This window comes from Telmatherina bonti, assembly GCF_933228915.1.
Source record: "Telmatherina bonti genome assembly, chromosome: 10".
In the NCBI taxonomy this organism is placed as follows: Eukaryota; Metazoa; Chordata; class Actinopteri; order Atheriniformes; family Telmatherinidae; genus Telmatherina; species Telmatherina bonti.
Genome location: NC_136628.1, coordinates 35,063,036 through 35,081,987, shown reverse-complemented (window position 1 = coordinate 35,081,987; position 18,952 = coordinate 35,063,036). Strand labels below are relative to the sequence as shown.

General features: G+C 41.0%; 1 protein-coding gene across 1 annotated transcript; it reads left to right on the top strand.

Moving 5' to 3' along the window:
- The first annotated feature begins 886 nt into the window (after positions 1–886).
- Positions 887–4,797, top strand: LOC306761556 (heat shock cognate 71 kDa protein). The gene is made up of 9 exons (XM_079247777.1): positions 887–972; positions 1,915–2,124; positions 2,239–2,444; positions 2,522–2,674; positions 2,754–3,309; positions 3,378–3,580; positions 3,783–3,981; positions 4,053–4,285; positions 4,368–4,797. The coding sequence occupies exons 2-9, from the start codon at positions 1,920–1,922 to the stop codon at positions 4,563–4,565; spliced, it is 1,953 nt and encodes a 650-aa protein (XP_079103903.1). The 5' UTR covers positions 887–972; positions 1,915–1,919; the 3' UTR covers positions 4,566–4,797.
- The last annotated feature ends 14,155 nt before the right edge of the window (positions 4,798–18,952 follow it).

Here is an 18,952-nt window from a genome sequence, read left to right as displayed (position 1 = left end):
GACTGGCTATGTTTGGATGCCGGGCATTTCTTGAATATATCAAACATAATAAATCATTTTAGAAAAGCAAAACAACATAAACTGGTCGGCTGTGAATTAAAGTACATTTGAATTGCTATTATCTTGTTTGATCTGGGTGTTTATACTTGTTGAGGTTCTTTTAAAAGTGCAGTGTGAAATTAAGTGTTTACCTATAAACACTTTACAAAACACCAAATATGCACTTTACAAGACCCCTAATCATCAGCTAAACCTGCATACCAGGAGATTTAAGTATAACCACAATTTAATCATAAAGTAGTTCTTCTGATCTTCCTTCAAAGAATCATCTTAGTTTAATTCAGGGCAAAGCTAAGTCTGTTTTATGTTTCATGACCGAATGAGAAGATTGAGCTTAATCCGTGTCAAAAGGCTTTTTAAATCCTGAACTAATTTAAATCCTTGGAAATTGTCTCAGATGCATAACTGAAAGGCTTTTTAGGCTACAACAAATATACTGCAATATAGCTAAATTTACCAACACTTCTCACGATGCACTGTGAACAAAAGCCCCCCCCCAAGTTCTGCACTAATTATTAAAAAATTAAGAGGTATTTATACGGTTTAATAGAGGAATTAAAATCTAAACATAACATTTAACAAAGAGGAAAATCGTTCAACAATATTTTGTGTTTTAAGTAAAAAAGCTTTCACTTCGAGCCATGCGGTCATTCACTGATTATGAAATATAGATCACGAAGCAGGAAGAAGGCGGGACGCTCGTTGACGTCATCGAGTATACTGAACCTCATTGGTAAAATGTGAATGACAAACTCCAAGACTCGACGCTGATTGGCTGCCGTGCCGGGCATATAAAAAGATCCGCCGTACGCTAGGATTCCTTTCCCTTCTCATCCCGGCGAGGTTGGACGTCCCTCTCCGCTCTTGTCCATTCCACATCAACACATTCTGTCAACACAAACCAACAATTCGGTGAGTTATCTTAGAAACCTGTTAGTTGTGATGTTATGAAAGCTAACCTTTTTATTTCAAAGTGTTTGTGTGATACTTTGTAGCCAGAGCTGTTTAAGAACAAAATGTTTTCATGTTCAGTTTAAACAAAACTTCATGTTAAAATGGATGGAGAGTAAATATGGTTGGCGATGAAACGGTGTGTCGCATTAAAGCACGTGCACCGTGCTTTAGTCAGCTGTTAGAGCCGGGTGAGGTGGGGGAGGAGGTGATTCCAGCAGCTTCCAGAAGGTTCTCGAAAAACCTCTAAGCTTCCTGCAGGGACGGACTTCCGGTTGCTCTTTCTTCATATATGACCGCCTTTTTTTTTTTCTTAAATCATATTAAAACAGAATATTAAGTCAAACATGATCACGTTGGGATTTTATTTTAATTTGAATATGAATTAAAAAAGAATTTTGTAATTTCTTTGACGGTAGGAAGCTGCTGTATCATTGTCACGTGGTCACGATGGAAGCCATTTTATTTCAATGCGGCTTTTTCCTTTTTATTTCTCTCCTTCCTGGTTTTCCTCTTTAACACGTTTGTTGACCCTTTTAACATTAATAACCTTCCCCTTTCACATCGGAGCTTTTCAATGTCTCTGATTTTAAGTCTCCCCTTAAAGCCAACCTCTTTATGCTGACATTTGGTCATACCTGAGCTCTTTGTGTATTTTATCTTTTACTTTTAGATTTGTTTTGTGTCCAATTTTTTTTAATGTGCAATGTTTAATTTTGTGGAGTGTTGGTTTGTTTGTTCAGCACTTTGGGCAGCTGCTGCTGTAGAAATGTGCTGTTTAAATAAACTTATTAATCCTAAAAATTTACATAAATTGTTTATCCTATGAAATGTTCTTAACTTAAATGTTCTTTTAACTTTCTTAACTTTAAAACTTCAATGCTTTTTTTATTTTGTTCACAGGAAACATGTCTAAGGGGCCAGCAGTAGGAATTGATCTGGGGACCACCTACTCCTGTGTTGGTGTGTTCCAGCATGGCAAGGTGGAAATCATTGCCAACGACCAGGGCAACAGAACCACGCCCAGCTACGTGGCGTTTACAGACACAGAGAGGCTGATTGGAGATGCAGCCAAGAACCAGGTTGCCATGAACCCCACCAACACAGTCTTTGGTATGTCGTTTCACAATTTCTTTACATTCTTTTGTCAATTTTGCTTTGTGACCTTTTAATGCCTGCTTAAAGTTTTAATGGATAAGCTTTAATAATATTTTAAATTCTTTCTAGATGCGAAGCGACTGATTGGCCGCAGATTTGATGACCCAGTTGTCCATTCTGACATGAAACACTGGCCCTTCAATGTGATCAATGACAACAGTCGCCCTAAGGTCCAGGTCGAATACAAAGGAGAATCTAAGTCCTTCTACCCTGAGGAGATCTCTTCCATGGTTCTGACAAAGATGAAGGAGATTGCTGAAGCCTACCTTGGAAAAGTATGTTTGGGTTTTCAATAGTTTGTGTGAAATTTGACCCTTTATAAAGTACTAATGGTTTGCCTTTGCTTAATCAGACCGTAAACAACGCTGTGATCACAGTACCCGCCTACTTCAACGACTCCCAGCGTCAAGCCACTAAGGACGCCGGGACCATCTCTGGCCTCAACGTTCTGCGTATCATCAACGAGCCAACCGCCGCTGCTATCGCCTATGGGTTGGACAAGAAGGTCAGTTTTTCCCGTCTGAATGTTTCTTATGTGAAGCCCTAAATGGACCCGGCTCATCGTTTCTGTCGTTTGATTTCAGGTCGGGTCCGAGAGAAACGTCCTGATCTTTGATCTCGGCGGCGGCACCTTCGACGTGTCCATCTTGACCATTGAAGATGGCATCTTTGAGGTCAAGTCCACGGCCGGAGACACTCATCTCGGTGGGGAGGACTTCGACAACCGCATGGTGAACCACTTCATCGCAGAGTTCAAGCGCAAGTACAAGAAGGACATCAGCGACAACAAGAGGGCCGTCCGTCGTCTGCGCACCGCCTGCGAGAGGGCAAAGCGCACCCTGTCTTCCAGCACCCAGGCCAGCATCGAAATCGACTCTCTGTACGAGGGAGTCGACTTCTACACCTCCATCACCAGGGCTCGCTTCGAGGAGCTGAACGCCGACCTCTTCCGCGGCACCCTGGACCCCGTTGAGAAATCCCTCCGTGATGCCAAGATGGACAAGGGTCAGATCCACGACATCGTGTTGGTTGGTGGCTCCACCCGTATCCCCAAGATCCAGAAACTGCTCCAGGACTTCTTCAACGGGAAGGAGCTCAACAAGAGCATCAACCCAGACGAGGCCGTGGCCTACGGAGCTGGTAAGATGTCAGAACCGACTGAACAGTCGGCTTTGCCGTTTCTATGGACTAAATCTTTGTATTTGTAGCCGTCCAGGCTGCCATCCTCTCTGGCGACAAGTCGGAGAACGTGCAGGACCTGCTGCTTCTGGACGTCACCCCCCTGTCCCTGGGTATCGAGACGGCCGGAGGCGTCATGACTGTTCTGATCAAACGTAACACCACCATTCCCACCAAGCAGACCCAGACCTTCACCACCTACTCTGACAACCAGCCCGGTGTGCTCATCCAGGTGAGGACAAGATGCGCGGCACTCACCTCTGTCATGTTTCGCTGTGATGACGTTTATTCCTGCCATTCGTAGTTTCCACCAGAGGTCGTGAGACCAAAGATGGCCCAGACCTTCCTTGGATGTCTGAGCGAAGTGAAGCTGGCAGACGCTGGGAGCGCTTAGCTTTCTGATCCGTCCGTTAACCCCCGCGTCCTTCCAACAGGTTTACGAGGGCGAGCGTGCCATGACGAAGGACAACAACCTGCTGGGCAAGTTTGAGCTGACGGGCATCCCTCCCGCTCCTCGTGGCGTTCCTCAGATCGAGGTGACGTTTGATATCGACGCCAACGGCATCATGAACGTCTCAGCTGTAGACAAGAGCACCGGAAAGGAGAACAAGATCACCATCACAAACGACAAGGGTGAGTTTCAGTCCGACCGCAGCAGACTCGCCGCACGTCTGCACGGTTTCTGACTGCAGTTTTTCTTCCAGGTCGTCTCAGCAAAGAGGACATCGAACGTATGGTTCAGGAAGCCGAGAAGTACAAGGCCGAGGACGACGTCCAGCGCGACAAGGTGTCTGCTAAGAACGGCCTGGAGTCGTACGCTTTCAACATGAAATCAACCGTGGAGGACGAGAAGCTCGCTGGCAAGATCAGCGACGACGACAAGCAGAAAATCTTGGACAAATGCAACGAGGTCATCAGCTGGCTGGACAAGAACCAGGTAAATGTTGTTAAAATTAGGATTTTCTTTTTCCTTTTTACCTGTGGCTTTCTCTCCTAACCTCGTTTCATTTTGTTCTCAGACTGCAGAGAAGGATGAGTATGAACATCAGCAGAAGGAGCTGGAGAAGGTGTGCAACCCCATCATCACCAAGCTGTACCAGAGCGCTGGTGGGATGCCCGGTGGTATGCCCGAGGGCATGCCCGGTGGCTTCCCCGGAGCCGGCGGCGCTGCTCCAGGTGGTGGATCCTCCGGACCAACCATCGAGGAGGTCGATTAAACATTCCATCACTTCAACTACCTCCTGAGATGTTTTCTAAGGAAGAAACCCTCTTACGGCGCATGTTTCACCAAGCTTTAAGAGCGTTATTTAATAAGTTAAACAGGGATCGGTTTTAATTTGTTTGGGACACAAGCGGGAACAACTTGTCTGCACATCTAAGCACTCGCTTCATATGAAGTGTTTTGTATAATGAGATGTCACTTCCTTGACAATAAATCTTGAAACCCTTTGCAAGCTTTTTATTTTACTCCTGCTTCTCTGAGCCTTGTGAATGAAATACTTATATTAAAAAGGTTTAACTTCACTTTTCCATGTCGGATGATGAATAAAATATTTGAGGACATCTAGTGGGTGAAGTGGTTTACTGCCTTGCTAAAATGCAGATTAAATGGTTTTTATGAATACTTTTTGCCAGCCAAGGGGAGGTTTTGCCTATAAAACCTCATTAAGTTAATGTTCAGGTGGCTGCTTGTTAAAATGGATCATCCTGTCAGGTGGTGCTTCAGTTATGGAAAAACACTTCTAAATAATATGACTGAATTACCTGCAAATTGGCCAAAGAGGTAAAAGTACACAACATTCAAGCTTGATGTACAACTTTGCTTCATAGAACAATTCCTACCAGCTTTTACAGTAAACATAGATGGCACCTGCTGGACTTTGTAAAAATGAACATTTCCAGGGGTATCAAACTCCAGTCCTCGAGGGCCAGTTTGCTTGTTTCCTTTTACCAACACAGCTGATTCAAATCAAATGGATCCAGCAGCTTCTTATTGACCTATTTGCGTTTCAATCAGGTGTGTTGGAGCATGGAGACAACAAAAACCTGCAGGATGACCTGAAGTTTGACAACAGTGATTTAAACCATTCACAAATTAGGTGCATAGATTACATTTTCACAATTTATATTGTGCAATTTGTCAATATTTTCCAGTTTTTCCCCTTCCAATATACTAACCAGTATCAGGTGATCATCAGTGTGTGATTAGTGTCTCAGGTGTTGTGTGTATTTTTAAATAGCAGCCAACTTTAAACCCAATAGGTCATGTCATGTACGATGAAAAAGATTTGCACACAGTCCTGCCTACCTTATCCGGAAAGCTTCTTGTTTTGGGGCCAAGAGAAGAAAATGATTAATTTATATTTTATTTGGTGACCGCTTTGAAAAACAGCAGGTTGAAGATGGAAATTCAGAGCATTGGAAGGAGCACTGGAACGCAGCATACTACGTCGTTTCCATGGAGACAACGGAAGAAAACAAGTGAGTTGTTTGAGAAGTTCATTTATCTTGACTTTTTTAGTGATTATGGTGAAATTTAACAGTATTTCTCGGAAGAAATCCATAAAAATGTCCCAGATAATGTATTTTATGACAAAGTTGGGACTGAAATGTGTGTTCTCTGAATGCTAACACGTTGTATGACAGCATGACAGCTGCTACAAACAACACAACCTGAACGTTACTCGGCTTTGATATTTAACAGTGACTCTATGCCTTTTATGCCGCTAGTTTTTCCTAAAAACCAGCTGTTTGTTAAATTAAAGGTTTTTTTTGTTGTTGTTAGTTGTTCCATGAAGGTTTGGGGCTGTTAAATGCATGTGTAGCTGATTAAATAGACTAATCATTTGCTGGCTGGTTCATATCATTATGACAGGACAGATATTTATCCATATTTTTCGTTATAAATTACTGACCTCTGAAAGTTACAGATTTTTCCTCATTTTCTCAGAAAAGAGGCCTTGTCCATGTTTGCACATTCTTTTCCTGGTCTCTTCTCCTTGCATGTAATTTTAGGCCTTAAATTAGGAAACAAATCCAAAACAAATATGCCAATAATTTATTTTTTGCTGATTGTGTTTCTAAGTTGATTGAAAAAGTTTATTTGAACATCATGAAATCTATAAACAAAAACAAAAAAAAACTCCATAGAAATAAAAGATGACAAAATGTTCAAAAGGAGTGGGTAGAAGCATTAGCTTATATGTAATCCCACCCCAGTGATGAGCAATACATTATCAATAACAACAACATTAACTCATAGCAATACAACAGTAGTAACCCAGTATATTTGTAATGACTATATAAAAATAATAATATCCTTTATATGTCATAATCTATATGAATACAATAAGCAGTTAGTCATGGAGCAATGCCAATAATAATAATAATAATAAAAACAATAGCAACATTTATATCAACAACAACAGAACTATTCAGTGTATGTAGTATGTCTTCATTCTATAATATTTCTGTTTTGCTCAATTATCATGTCTTTGTATATTGACTTCAATTTTTTACCACTGCAATGCAACTTCTTTGTTTTATCTTCAAGTTACAGATCCAAAACTTTCTTGCAGTCGACCTAAAACATGGATGAAGAGCCAGTCTGTGGAAAGATGTGTCTCATGTTGAAGGCTTGCAGGTCAGATAGAGAGAGCTTCAATCAGGAGAGACCATGCCAACATGCTGACCACCATCAGAGGAAGAAAGCCGACAGGAATGAGGATGCAAACGAAGATGAGGCCGAAGATTTTCAGTTGTATGATAGTCTTGAAGTAACAACACACTACCAGGACGGGAAGAATCCCAACCCCTTCCGGACTAAATATTTGGATGCCAAAACGGATGACGGAGGGAGAATAAGGTAAATTTGCAAACTGGGTGTTCTGCAATTTGACTGCATGCAAAGCTTTAAACCAAAAGCGTTCATAGCAGTCAGATTCTGAATTAATACTGCATTTTAATTCCTGTTGAAGCAGTGAGGATTAATTTAGTTTTCACATTTTCAGCTGAGCTTTTGTTTGACATTGTCGTGTTAATTTAAGTTCAAGTTTATTTATATAGCACATTTCTGCAGCAGCAGCTGCCCAAAGTGCTGAACATTAAAACAACAACACTGCACATGAAATAATAATCCTAGAGCTGTTGCATCACTGAACTCTGTTTTTACATAGCAACGTCTTAGCTGCGGTTTTAGTGCCTGTGAGACTAATGTCACTTTTTCATACTTTTTTAGCATTATCTTATCAATAGTCTTGTTTTTTATAGTATTGTTTCTGTGTTTTATTTATGTGTTTAATTATTTATTTTATCGTTTGAACATGAGAGCGGTCTGTGTCACTTTCATTGCACTTGTGCAATGACTAAGTTTATTGAAATTAAAATAAAATCTGGACACAAAACAAAAATCTAAAATAAAAGTAAAAAAAAAATTTAAAATACACAAAGAAAAAGCTCAAGTATGACCAAATCCCAGCGCAAAGAAGTGGGTTTTAAGGACAGACTTATAATCAGAGACAGATTATGCAGCTTTGATGTGAAGAGGAAGGTTGTTCCATATCTCAGGAGCAGCAACAGAAAAGGCTGGATTTTAATCTGGCCAACGGGACCTTAAGTAAAAGTTGAGAAGAGGACCTAAGGGTCCTGGCAGGAGTATGTTGATGTAACAACTCTGACAGATACGAGGGAGCCAAACCATTTATGGCTTTAAAAACAATCAATAAAATATTGTACTGGGTCCTAAAACTAACTGGAAACCAGTGCAGAGAAGGGAGCACAGGGGTGATGTGATCATAACGTCGTCATATTTAAGACATGAGAAGGACCAGAGTTGCACAAAGCATCTTGGGATATTCCTTAAATTCCAGGTTAAGGATTCCAGTTGAGGCACTTATTTTTAAGGATGAAATAATAAAACCATGTGCACCATGAATGCACCAAAGATATTGTCTTCACAAATGGCAAAAAAAAAAAGAACATTTGTCAGAGCAAATCCCGTTGGTTTTGGTGGTTTGGTTGTCACCAATAAGCCAGTAAGTAAAATGCCTCTTTTAATTAAATTACTTTCAGTTTAAGCTCTTGAAAGTAACCATACACCTGCTACGGCACATGCTGGTTCTATACCTGCCTTCCTCTTATAGATGCAGACTCAAAACATCAAATAGATCTCTATAACTTAGAAAACACACACTGGAACTTATCTAAATGAAACAAACAAAACAAATAAAATGACCTGCACCAAACTACAAAAGTTCCTTTTAAAATGTGTTTAAAGTTTCCTCTTTCCCTTCAGATGCTTCTGCTCATCAGGTAACCATTGGTAGAATCTGTAAGGTGTCTGAATGAATAAATAAATAAATAAATGAAAAGGACTTTATTTATCTTGTAGGGAAATATCTGCTTGAATCTTATGTTGACTGACGATTTAGTCAGATCTCTCTCTTTAACAGCTGTGCTCTTTGGGCTACTTCGCACCTCATGATCGCGCCACAGATTGAAGCTGCCAGAACTTTCCACTCAGTTATTGATAAGTGATCTTATCTCCACAAGCAGACGGTGTGCTGAATCATTTATAGAGTGTCGGTTGCCTCATCTGCTGAGCACCGCGGTGAAGCTCTCAGCTTACCAGCAGTGTGTGGAGTGATTGACAGCTCACAGGAATGTGGTTGCATGAACAGAAGGGATTGTCATCCGGTCATGTTTTCTTTTATCAGTGGAGAGATTAAAGTACCAGGAAGTACTGGGAGTATTAAAGTACTGGGAAATAGAGATGTTTCCATGGAAACTGTACAGTTTTAATCATGAAAAATATCTTGAAATGCATCAAATGTCATCACGATTTTCTTAAATGTTCAACATGGATACATTTCTCTGGTGAGGAGAGATTTAAAGTGAAAATGCACGTTTTCTACAATTGGCAGCATTTCATTTATGTCCACAAGAATAAAATCTTAAAACTAACAGTTTATTTTTTTTTAACTTAAATCACTGTCTACATCCTCAACAGTTGATTAATACAAATATCTAATCGCATTTAATCATGTAGACATGACTGGCTGAAGTTTTTCTTGTCCCACTTTGGGTCCATTTGTACCAACATGACATGGTTTAACCAGCACAGTCTACCTGAGTCCTGCTGCTGACCATGTCCATCCCTTTCTGAGCACAGTGTAGCATCTTCTGATGGAAACTTCCAGCAGGATGATGCACCATGTCACAAAGCTCACATCATCTCCACCATGACGATGAGTTCACTGTCCTCCAACGGCTCCACAGTCACCAGATCTACATCCAACAGAGCAGCTTTGGGATGTGGTGAAACGGGAGATTCTCATCATGATCTGCATCGACTTTATGATGCTGTCGTGTTAATATGGAGCAAAATCTCTGAGGAATGTTCCAGACATCTTGTTGAATCCATGGCACTAAAAACAGAGTTAGTTCTGAAGGCCAAAAGGGGATCAAGCCAGTTTCTAACCATGTGGATCTAATAAAGTGGCCGGTGTGTGTAGATCAGTTTGACATGCAGTTACATAATGTGGCCAGTAGGTGGCAGCGGTTGTTTTAATGTTGAGGACTTCCAGTGTTTTTAGCTGAGAAAAATGCCAATATGTCTTTTTGCTGAAGGTATTCTAAAACATGGTGGTGATAGATGAGGCATGGAAAAATCTGAATACAATTTTGTTTATAAAAAGTTTTTTGTTTATTTTTTTTCCCCAAAAAAAATCTAAAACAAAAGCATGTAACCCTTTCGGCTGCTGACCGACCTTGTTCAGTTTTCCATGAAGCCGGACTGTCTCTTTCCCCTGGCGGATCCAAATGAATTCAGTTTAAGCGGATAAGAGTGATGCTTAGGTGGAGTACAACAAAGCAAATGGAAGCAGCAATCAAAGCTTTTACTTTTAAACAGCGCAGGGATGATAAATGATAAATAACCTTCATTCATCACTCAACAATAAAATCGAGACGCAGGCTCTGATGATATAGTTTGTGAGAGTGACCTAATTGTGATGTTTTTGTTTGAGGGAAATGAGATTTTTGTTTTGTTGTGCTGGATCACAATAAGTGCTCATTCATGTGCCGTTAGCGGGGATTAATGTTGCTGTTGTGGGATATCTTCCATTCTGTTTATTTGTTTAAGGGACAAGCATCTGCGGTGAGGACTCCACATCCCCTATCTGCTCTGTTGTTTGGTCTCTCTCCTCCAGTTTCTGACAGATAGTCATTTGTCTTCAAATAGAAAAGGGCCATTCTCAACTTTTCCTGTCGTTAACCCTCGCCGATGCACAGCAAGTGTGGAGTCTGCCCCCAAAGCGCATTGTTTCAGAGGAAAATGACCATGACATATTCTCACAAAAGGCTCATGCTTCATAGCGGCGAGGTAGCGGACGCAGTCCCTTTCCCATCACAGCCCTCTCGACCACCTTCTCAAAGCCTTTCCACACAATGCCACTCCACAGTTTACAAATCCACTGGGTATCCCTCATTCAAGCCAAAAGATTCCTATTTAGGCAACTCCATTCATCCCCTCTTGGCTATAATTTACACCCATCTCACTTGAAATATTGCAGCAGGATTGTTCAGCATCGACCAGTTTTTTCTTTTTTTTTTTCTATTTTCCCATTCTGTGTTTGTCAAAATATTTCACTTGCTTTTGTATTTAGGCGTGTGTATCTTAGGCGGGAAATAATAGACTGCGGTGTTGTTCCAGCGTTCGGGGCATCACGCCCAGCTGCATGTCGTCTGTAATGCATTCTCCTACTTGTTTGAGTCTGAGTCATTAGAGAGACATCCCTTACCCTTTTGGCCTCATCCAAGTGAAGGGCCCTACACCATTGCAACAACACCCCCCCCTCCAAACACACACCCAATGCAACGCACAACACCACGGCAGGAGAATTAGACTCCCCTCGTCCTCCCAGTAAGCACAACAAAGAGGCTCTCTGCTATTTATTTTAATGAGATCTTTTCATCACCATCAGAAAGAGCATTTTAGTCCGCAATTTTCGGGCCATTTTATAAGCTGAAAATTGCCGTTTGTGAGCCATTCCCTCGCTAGTAGCTCTCAAATCCTCTCTCATTAGTGTGCCTGGAGGTGAAAATACGAAAATTATCTGTAAATACAGGCTCATAATCCCCCTCATCTGTTTCAATTTCAAAGTCTCTAATAAAGCCCAGCTCTCTTTGTTTGAGGACATCATCATTTTAATAATGGTGTAATGCCCCTTGCTCCTTTGACCTCCCAGTACAGACCTACAGGCTTTCAGGTGTCTATAAAACTCCATTTGGGCTTGAAAATGTCATTAATAAAATAGATGCTGACAATTAAATCAATTACTAATAATTAAGAGTGTTCTGCATGTATTGAGACAAACAAAAGAGCCTCAGTGTGCTGTGATGGTCAGATGATATTTTGAGTGTGTTTTTCTTTAATCTGCAGCCAGCTGCTCCCTGAGGATGCCTATTCTGATCTCCGCTACGATCCCAGTTGGAAGACCAAGCTGAAGGGAGCCGGCCAGTTTGGCAAGGGTCCACAGATTTCCACTGAGGAGCACCACCAAAACCCCAAAGACGGGAAGGGACAAGTCCTGCAAGGAGGCTACAGATACGTTGGTGACACAAGTCCCATGTTGGACCATGTACACCTACAAAATGGTCAAATTAGCTCCTTAGCATCTCCATGCTGTACAAACTTCACCTTGCAGCCGAGACCACCAGAAGGAGAGCTTACAAGGCCAAGCGGGACTCAGAATGAAAGTAGTCAGACTTTGCAGAGAGGGAAGGATGCAGAGAGCTGTGGAGAACACACTAGCACAAACAAGTCGCAGGCTGTGCACCTTCAAGACTTTCAGAACTGCTACCAGCAAGATCTGAGACACACAACACGAGGAGGAACCGTTCAATCGCAGAAAAAGGTTCTGTCAAAGAAAAAGACAGGAAGTGTGGCGAAGAACATCGTAGAAAGCAACAAAATCACCCTCGGGCGAAACACGTGCAAAGTTGGCTCCTACACAAGGGCCCTCACACTGCTACAGGGGACGTCACATGAAGGGAAAAAGGTGTGTGTTTGACTTGAATGGGGGGAAAAAACTGCAGACAGCAAAAGGCAGGTTTCCTCAATCAATCTGCAGTAATAGAAACGGCCACTAGGGGCCGCACAAGCACCAGTGATGAGTTCAGGACACCAATTAGGATCAGGCATCCACACGCTTCAGACTAAAGCAGACATTTCAAATGAAACGGAATAGATTATTGATTTTCTTGGTCATTTTTAGACATTTTCCCAGAGTTTTAATGTGTTAGACCAGTTATTTTTCATTTATTTCACACAACTCTGTTTAGGTTTTGTTTTTGCTTTGTTTACAATTAAAAACAAGGGTTTGTAGTTGTTCCTGATGTTGGTTGTGTGGTAGTAAATAATAGCTATGATAATAATAATAAAATTAATAATAATAATAGCAATAATTCTAATGCACTTTATTTGAAAAGCACACAAGGACGCTGTACAATAAAAAACAAACCAAAACAAAACCCAGTAAGCATAAAATGTAGATGATTTAGTATGGATCCATATGCACAAAAGACAAATACAGTCCATTTTATTTAGTAATATGCTTTATATTTTGATCATATATAGTGTATGACATGAATAATTAAAACATATTTAAATTTTTTAAAAGTATTAAAATAAATAAAAAAATAAAGTATATGAAAAAGTACATAAAATAATTATAGAGAAATATAAAAATAATTTTGCTCAGATTTATGTAATATTTTGGTCATTTATCTGATAAAAGCCAGGCTATTATTATTATTATTATTTTTATTATTATTATTATTGGTGACAGGAGTCAGCAGTTGCCTGAATTTCCTCTTTTCTCATGGTAAAATTTGGTTTTCATCTCTTTTTCCTGTCCTTTTGCCCCCCTTTTTGCATCAGCTAGGCCTTTGCATGTTTCATAATATGGATGCTTTCTACAGTCTATGCATTTTATTGCCATCTCCAGTAACAAGTAGCAGGCATATGTTGTTTTTTCTTTTACCTAGTCTTGAAATTTTATTTGACAAAGGGTCAGAGCTGTTTGTGTCTGCCATCTCCACCAGCACATAAACAGAGAGACATGTCTGGCTATGCAGCGCTTATTATGAGTTGATGCGTACAACAAGAACATCAGAGACGGATGGTTAGCAATGGGCTCTTAGGCATCCCTGCACCTGGCACAGTGGCATAATTGGTCAGGATGGCCTACACTCCCCATTTGTCAGGCCACAACATTGTTTGCTAGATATAATACCCCCCTCCCAACCCTTGTTCACCCATCTGAGCCCCAACCCTCTACAATGTCTCATATCATCACCATTTACATAGTCAAGAGCCGTTAGCCGTGTGTACTGGTAAACAGAGCCAGAGCCTTTTCCACTCTTTAACCTGTGTTTTTTTTTCTTTATCTTCCCTCTGAATTCAGCCATTAGTTTCCTGCTGCCTTATTGCCACAAATACTTGTCACTTAAACAGACAGATACGGCATAGAAGAGGCAGTTATCTTGTGTTAAGTTTGTTGGGACTGAAACGGGTTAAAACAAGTAGATGTACTGGTATCAATGCAATTAATAATAAATAAAAGCAAGTTTTTATGGCTGAGTGTATAAAAACAGGTAGAAATAGAAATTGATCAGGATTTGATCTAATTTTCAGTCCTATATTATCAGGAAATGAAATATCAAAGTAAATGTTTAGAAAGAACGCAGGGTCATTTTTGTTATAAGACTCTAAACCTTATATCTTTGTATCTGGTTCTTTTCACCGTGACATCATGTGATCAAATGGCATCAGCTTTACCAATCAGTGCAGGTCTACACAAGCTGGTTGTTACTGGCTTTTTTTCTGAATACCCCATTTAGTCTTTTGAGGAGAGCAGCAATCTGAAGGCAAGTTGTGATAATTAGACGTGTTATTAAATGTACACAATTTCCTAATGCAGCAAATGTTTAGCCCGGCCAAGTGGGAGAGTGGCAGTAGAAATGATTGGCTTCATCGGGGTTCGGGCCTCCTTTGATATTATAAGACAGAAGTAGCAGATCAATCTTCTGCTATTGCACTCGGCCCTCAGAGTCCCTTCTCTACTCGCAGGCCCTCACTTCAAAGCCAGGGGAACATAATGTACAATCTTTTAATAGCTTTAGACCAAAGCTCTTGGAAGCTCTCTGCCACTGTATACCCTGCCTCAGTCTAAACACCTAATCAAGATTACCTGGGCTGGCCACAATAGCAGCTAAATGCAATTCAAGATCCACAGAGCCTTTGAAGTCTTCATTGCAAAAAGCTGATGTTTCCCGGGTTCAGGAGGTAATACAGCTAGCTGCAATTGCCAGACTTTGTTGTGACATCCTCTTGCAGAGAAGCAATTACGGACCTCCCAATTTCCTAGAGAAGATATTACACAGCTTACCGAGCTCATAATGCAATTCTTACTTGATCATTTGTTCCAGCTGATTGGGATTTTTTTGTAATGGCTGTCAAACGGCAGCGGCAGAGGGAATGGGTAAAGGTGAGAGGTACACAGCCTTTGTGTGGATGGGTGTGTGTCTGTGCTGTGCTGGACATAAAGTAGTGAGTTGCATCTGCGCCTTGTCTTCACACACCTGCTCTGTGCTGGTCTATCATCTGTAATGACCCAGAAATATCTCAAATATCTGAATAGGTTTGCGTGAGTTTCAGTGAATTACTAAATGAGCAGCAGTTTGTTTAGAGGTGGAGAAAAGAACTTGCCCTTGAAAAGTGAGCAGACTTTTTTGTATTCTCTAGAAGTTATGGACTTCTGATTTTGCTATTGAATTTATTTGAAGATTAAATCTCTGTGCTCCTACTGGGTTGGTCCCCCGTTTGGTCTTCAGAACTGCTGGTAGATCTGGTGACTGTGGAGCCGTTGGAGGACAGTGAACTCATCGTCATGGTGGAGATGATGTGAGCTTTGTGACATGGTGCATCATCCTGCTGGAAGTTTCCATCAGAAGATGCTACACTGTGCTCAGAAAGGGATGGACATGGTCAGCAGCAGGACTCAGGTAGGCTGTGCTGGTTAAACCATGTCATGCTGGTAGTAAGTGGACCAAATGTGCCAAGAAATTATCCCCCCCACCATGACACCAGCAGTGGCCTGAGGCGTTGATCCAAAGCAGGATGGATCCATGTTGTCATGATGTTTCCAGCAGATTCTGATCCTACCATGTGAATGTGGAGCTGAACTGGAGACTCATCAGACCAGCAACGTTTCTCCATCTTCTATTGTCCAGTTCTGGTGAGTCTGTGTGAATTGTAGCCTCAGTTTCCTGTTCTTACTGACAGGAGGGAACCTGGTGTGGTCTTCTGCTGCTGGAGACCATCTGCTTCCAGGTTGGACGTGTTATGTGTTTAGCTATTCTGCAGATCATGGTTGGAATCAGTGCTTATTGGGCTTCCTGTGGCCTTTCTATCATCTCCAACCAGTCTGTCCATTCTCTAGAGACATTTTGGTCCAGACAACTGCTGCTCGCTGGATATCTTTTCTTATTTTTTCAGTGATTTTCTATAAAACCTAGAGATGGTTGCGTGTGAAACTGCCAGATCAGGGATCTCCAAATCTGGTCCTTGAAGGCCAGCGTTCTGCTGGTTTTGGATGTTTCCCTACAGCATCACACCTGACTCAAATAAAATTTATCTCCACATCTTGTGGTCAAGTTTTACCTGTCTGTGAATGATCCATTCCCTTGAATCTGGTATGCTGCAGTTGGGAATTCCTGTCCTAGCAGATCAACAGTTTAAGAAATACTCACTTCAAGTAGAATTTTGTGACTTTCTCAATGGAAAAATGGTGTTTTTGGCTCATTTTGATGGATCAGTGACATTTATTTTGTACATTTCTGGATCCATTGTTGCCCAGTACCATCCCGAGACTGAGAAACCACTTCACGGCACCACATCTCAGCAACACAATCATCACTTTCAACACACAGTGGGTTTGTTAAGGATCAGACATTGCAGGAAGCCAGTAAAAGACAGAGGAAGGGACAGAGCAGAGACTTTGACTGCCTGAAGAGAGCTTAGAGAAGAGACAGGATGCAATTTGAAAGCCAAATTATTCCCATATGGGGCAGCAAAGTGACCTACTTTAAATCCTTTCTTCCCCATTTTGATGCTCAGTTTGAGCTTCAGCAAGTCGTCCCAACCATGTCTACAAGCTCATATGCGTTGAGTTGCTGCTGTGCAATTGGCTGATTAACTATTTAATGCAAACATCTAAGAGGAGTACTGAATAACAAGGCCAGTGAGAGCATGTTGCCTCACAATGAGACATTAGCTGTAAGTTGCTTGTCTAAAAGGTTTTTACTCAGGATGAGTAACGGAGGCAATCAAGCCTTCACTTTTGAGAGTTATGTTAAATCTGGATCCTATCATTCCTCCTGACCTTCACCTGCGCCGGCTCAGAGAATTAGTGACATTCAGTGAAGGGGGAAAAAAAAACCCCTCCTCATTCTGTCAATACCATCGATCCACTCAGATGGTCCTTTGTCACTGAGGGGAGCCTTGAAGTTAACTAAATGATTTTCATTACAGTGTTAACAGAATGCTTCAAACCGATACATTAGCAACAAGTGAAAGAGTAAATTGATGTAATACGATGTGGTGGTAGAAGGCAGGCATGGATGGAAATGGTGGAGTATTGATACATGAAAGGAGGTACTTTTTTGTGCTTATTTTAAACGCAGTCCAGAGACGATGAAAATATTAAAGATGTTTCTACATGTTGGTTGTCTCATTGTGTCCATCTAAAGGTGAACAGAAGTCTAGGGGAGACGGTAAGCTCACAAAGTCCAGAAGAAGGTTCATCGTCCAGGCAAACAGTCCAGAAAACACATCAGGTAAGAGGAGCAGCCTTCTACCTTTTCCTCACTTTTAAAACTTAAAACCCAGTTTTATTCCTTGGCCTTTAACCCGGCGTGAGACAGCTTCAGTATGTTAAACTTTGCTTTTAATTATTGGTTTTATTTGCTATTTATTCATTTTCTTTCATTGTTTTAATTCCTTGTATGGCCTGATGGTTTATTTTTTATTTAATTGCCTTGTTACTGTTTTATTCTGTTGTTATTCTGGCTGATTTTTTTTTTTTTTTTTTTTTTGACAGCACTTTGTATCAACTGGTTGTTTTAAAGGACTTTATAAATAAAGCTGAGTTGAGTTTTCACCTGGTAGACATGGGCGTAAAGACGAGGGAAAATCTAGTTTTTAATTTGAACTAATGGGCTGCCTTGCTATCTCTGTTTTTTTAATCACTTTCTGGGAATGTGGAAGCAATCACCGTAGGAATTACAGCAGTGGGCCTTGCCAGAGATTATTCAAATAAAGAGTGTAGTTGGAGTAAAAAAAAAAAAAAAAAAACATCATTATTTGGAGCTCTTGAGCGGCCGCCTTAATGTTGCCAAACAGAGGAGTAGAAATATTGTCTCTGCAATGGGCAAAGCTGGTTTCTGCTAAATCAGAGGCATTAGATGCATGAGAAACACCGTCGCAGACCCCCGGCTAAATAATTTGGCCAGATCATGCAAAGAGGCACCACAGCCCTTCTTACCCTTGGGAAAGAATTGTTCCTCTTAACTAGGAGATCATGTTGGTCTGTTGTTGTTTTTTTGTGGTGTAAATGGGCTGATTTAGAGCTGCTGCTGTTGTGTCCACGCCACCTTTCAGAGAAAAGCCTCGGGCCGTATACGGAGAGGATTTACAATCTGAAGTGTGTATTAGCGACGCAGTTTCAGCTGCACGGAGAATAAACTGCTCACAAGTCTGTCACATGTTGGAATATGACAGGAAAACACAGGGAGTTGTATTTAGAGGTAATTTTCTGGCATTACTTTAAGCTTTTTTAGTTGAGTACACTGACAGATTTTGGTATATTAACTCTGTGTTCATGTTTTTTTTTCCATACCAGCTTTTACAAATAACATTTGAATGGCAGTAATATGCTGGGTAAATGTACTGAAATTGATTTGTGCCTGCAGAGACAGTTGTGCCTCATACTCCCGTGACATGCTTTATGAATCAAAGCAGAACAATTACTTATATTTTATGCTGCGGATTGAGGCGTAATTGGAATATTGTGTGGTGTAACTTAGTTTTAGAGGAGGAATGTGGCTCAACATGATTGACTAGGTGACAGGAGCCGACGGGGGAATAAGGTGAGTTAACTTGTCAGCCATGAAATAAATGTGCATGTTAGTGAGGAAGTGAGGGGTGTGACAATAAGATGATCAATGTTGAAACATTGATTCAGCAATGAATGAGTGAGTGAGTTTGTTATAAGCTTTCGCCTCCACTCGATGCTGCTTTTGCTGCTTTTGCTCGTTGACTCTATTCTTTATTCGATATTCTTTATCCTGATTCCTGCAGGTGATAAAATGAGTTAGTTGTGCCAGAGTCCTTTGTTGGGACTGTGAGCTAGTCTGTTGTCGGTTCCATGTCGGTCTTTTTATATCCAAAGCGTATCCATGCAACAGAAATTTCCCTCTTTTATAAACAAGCTCATCAGTTTTGGTTGGCTGGTCATCTTTTAGTGAATCATCCTGCTCTGAA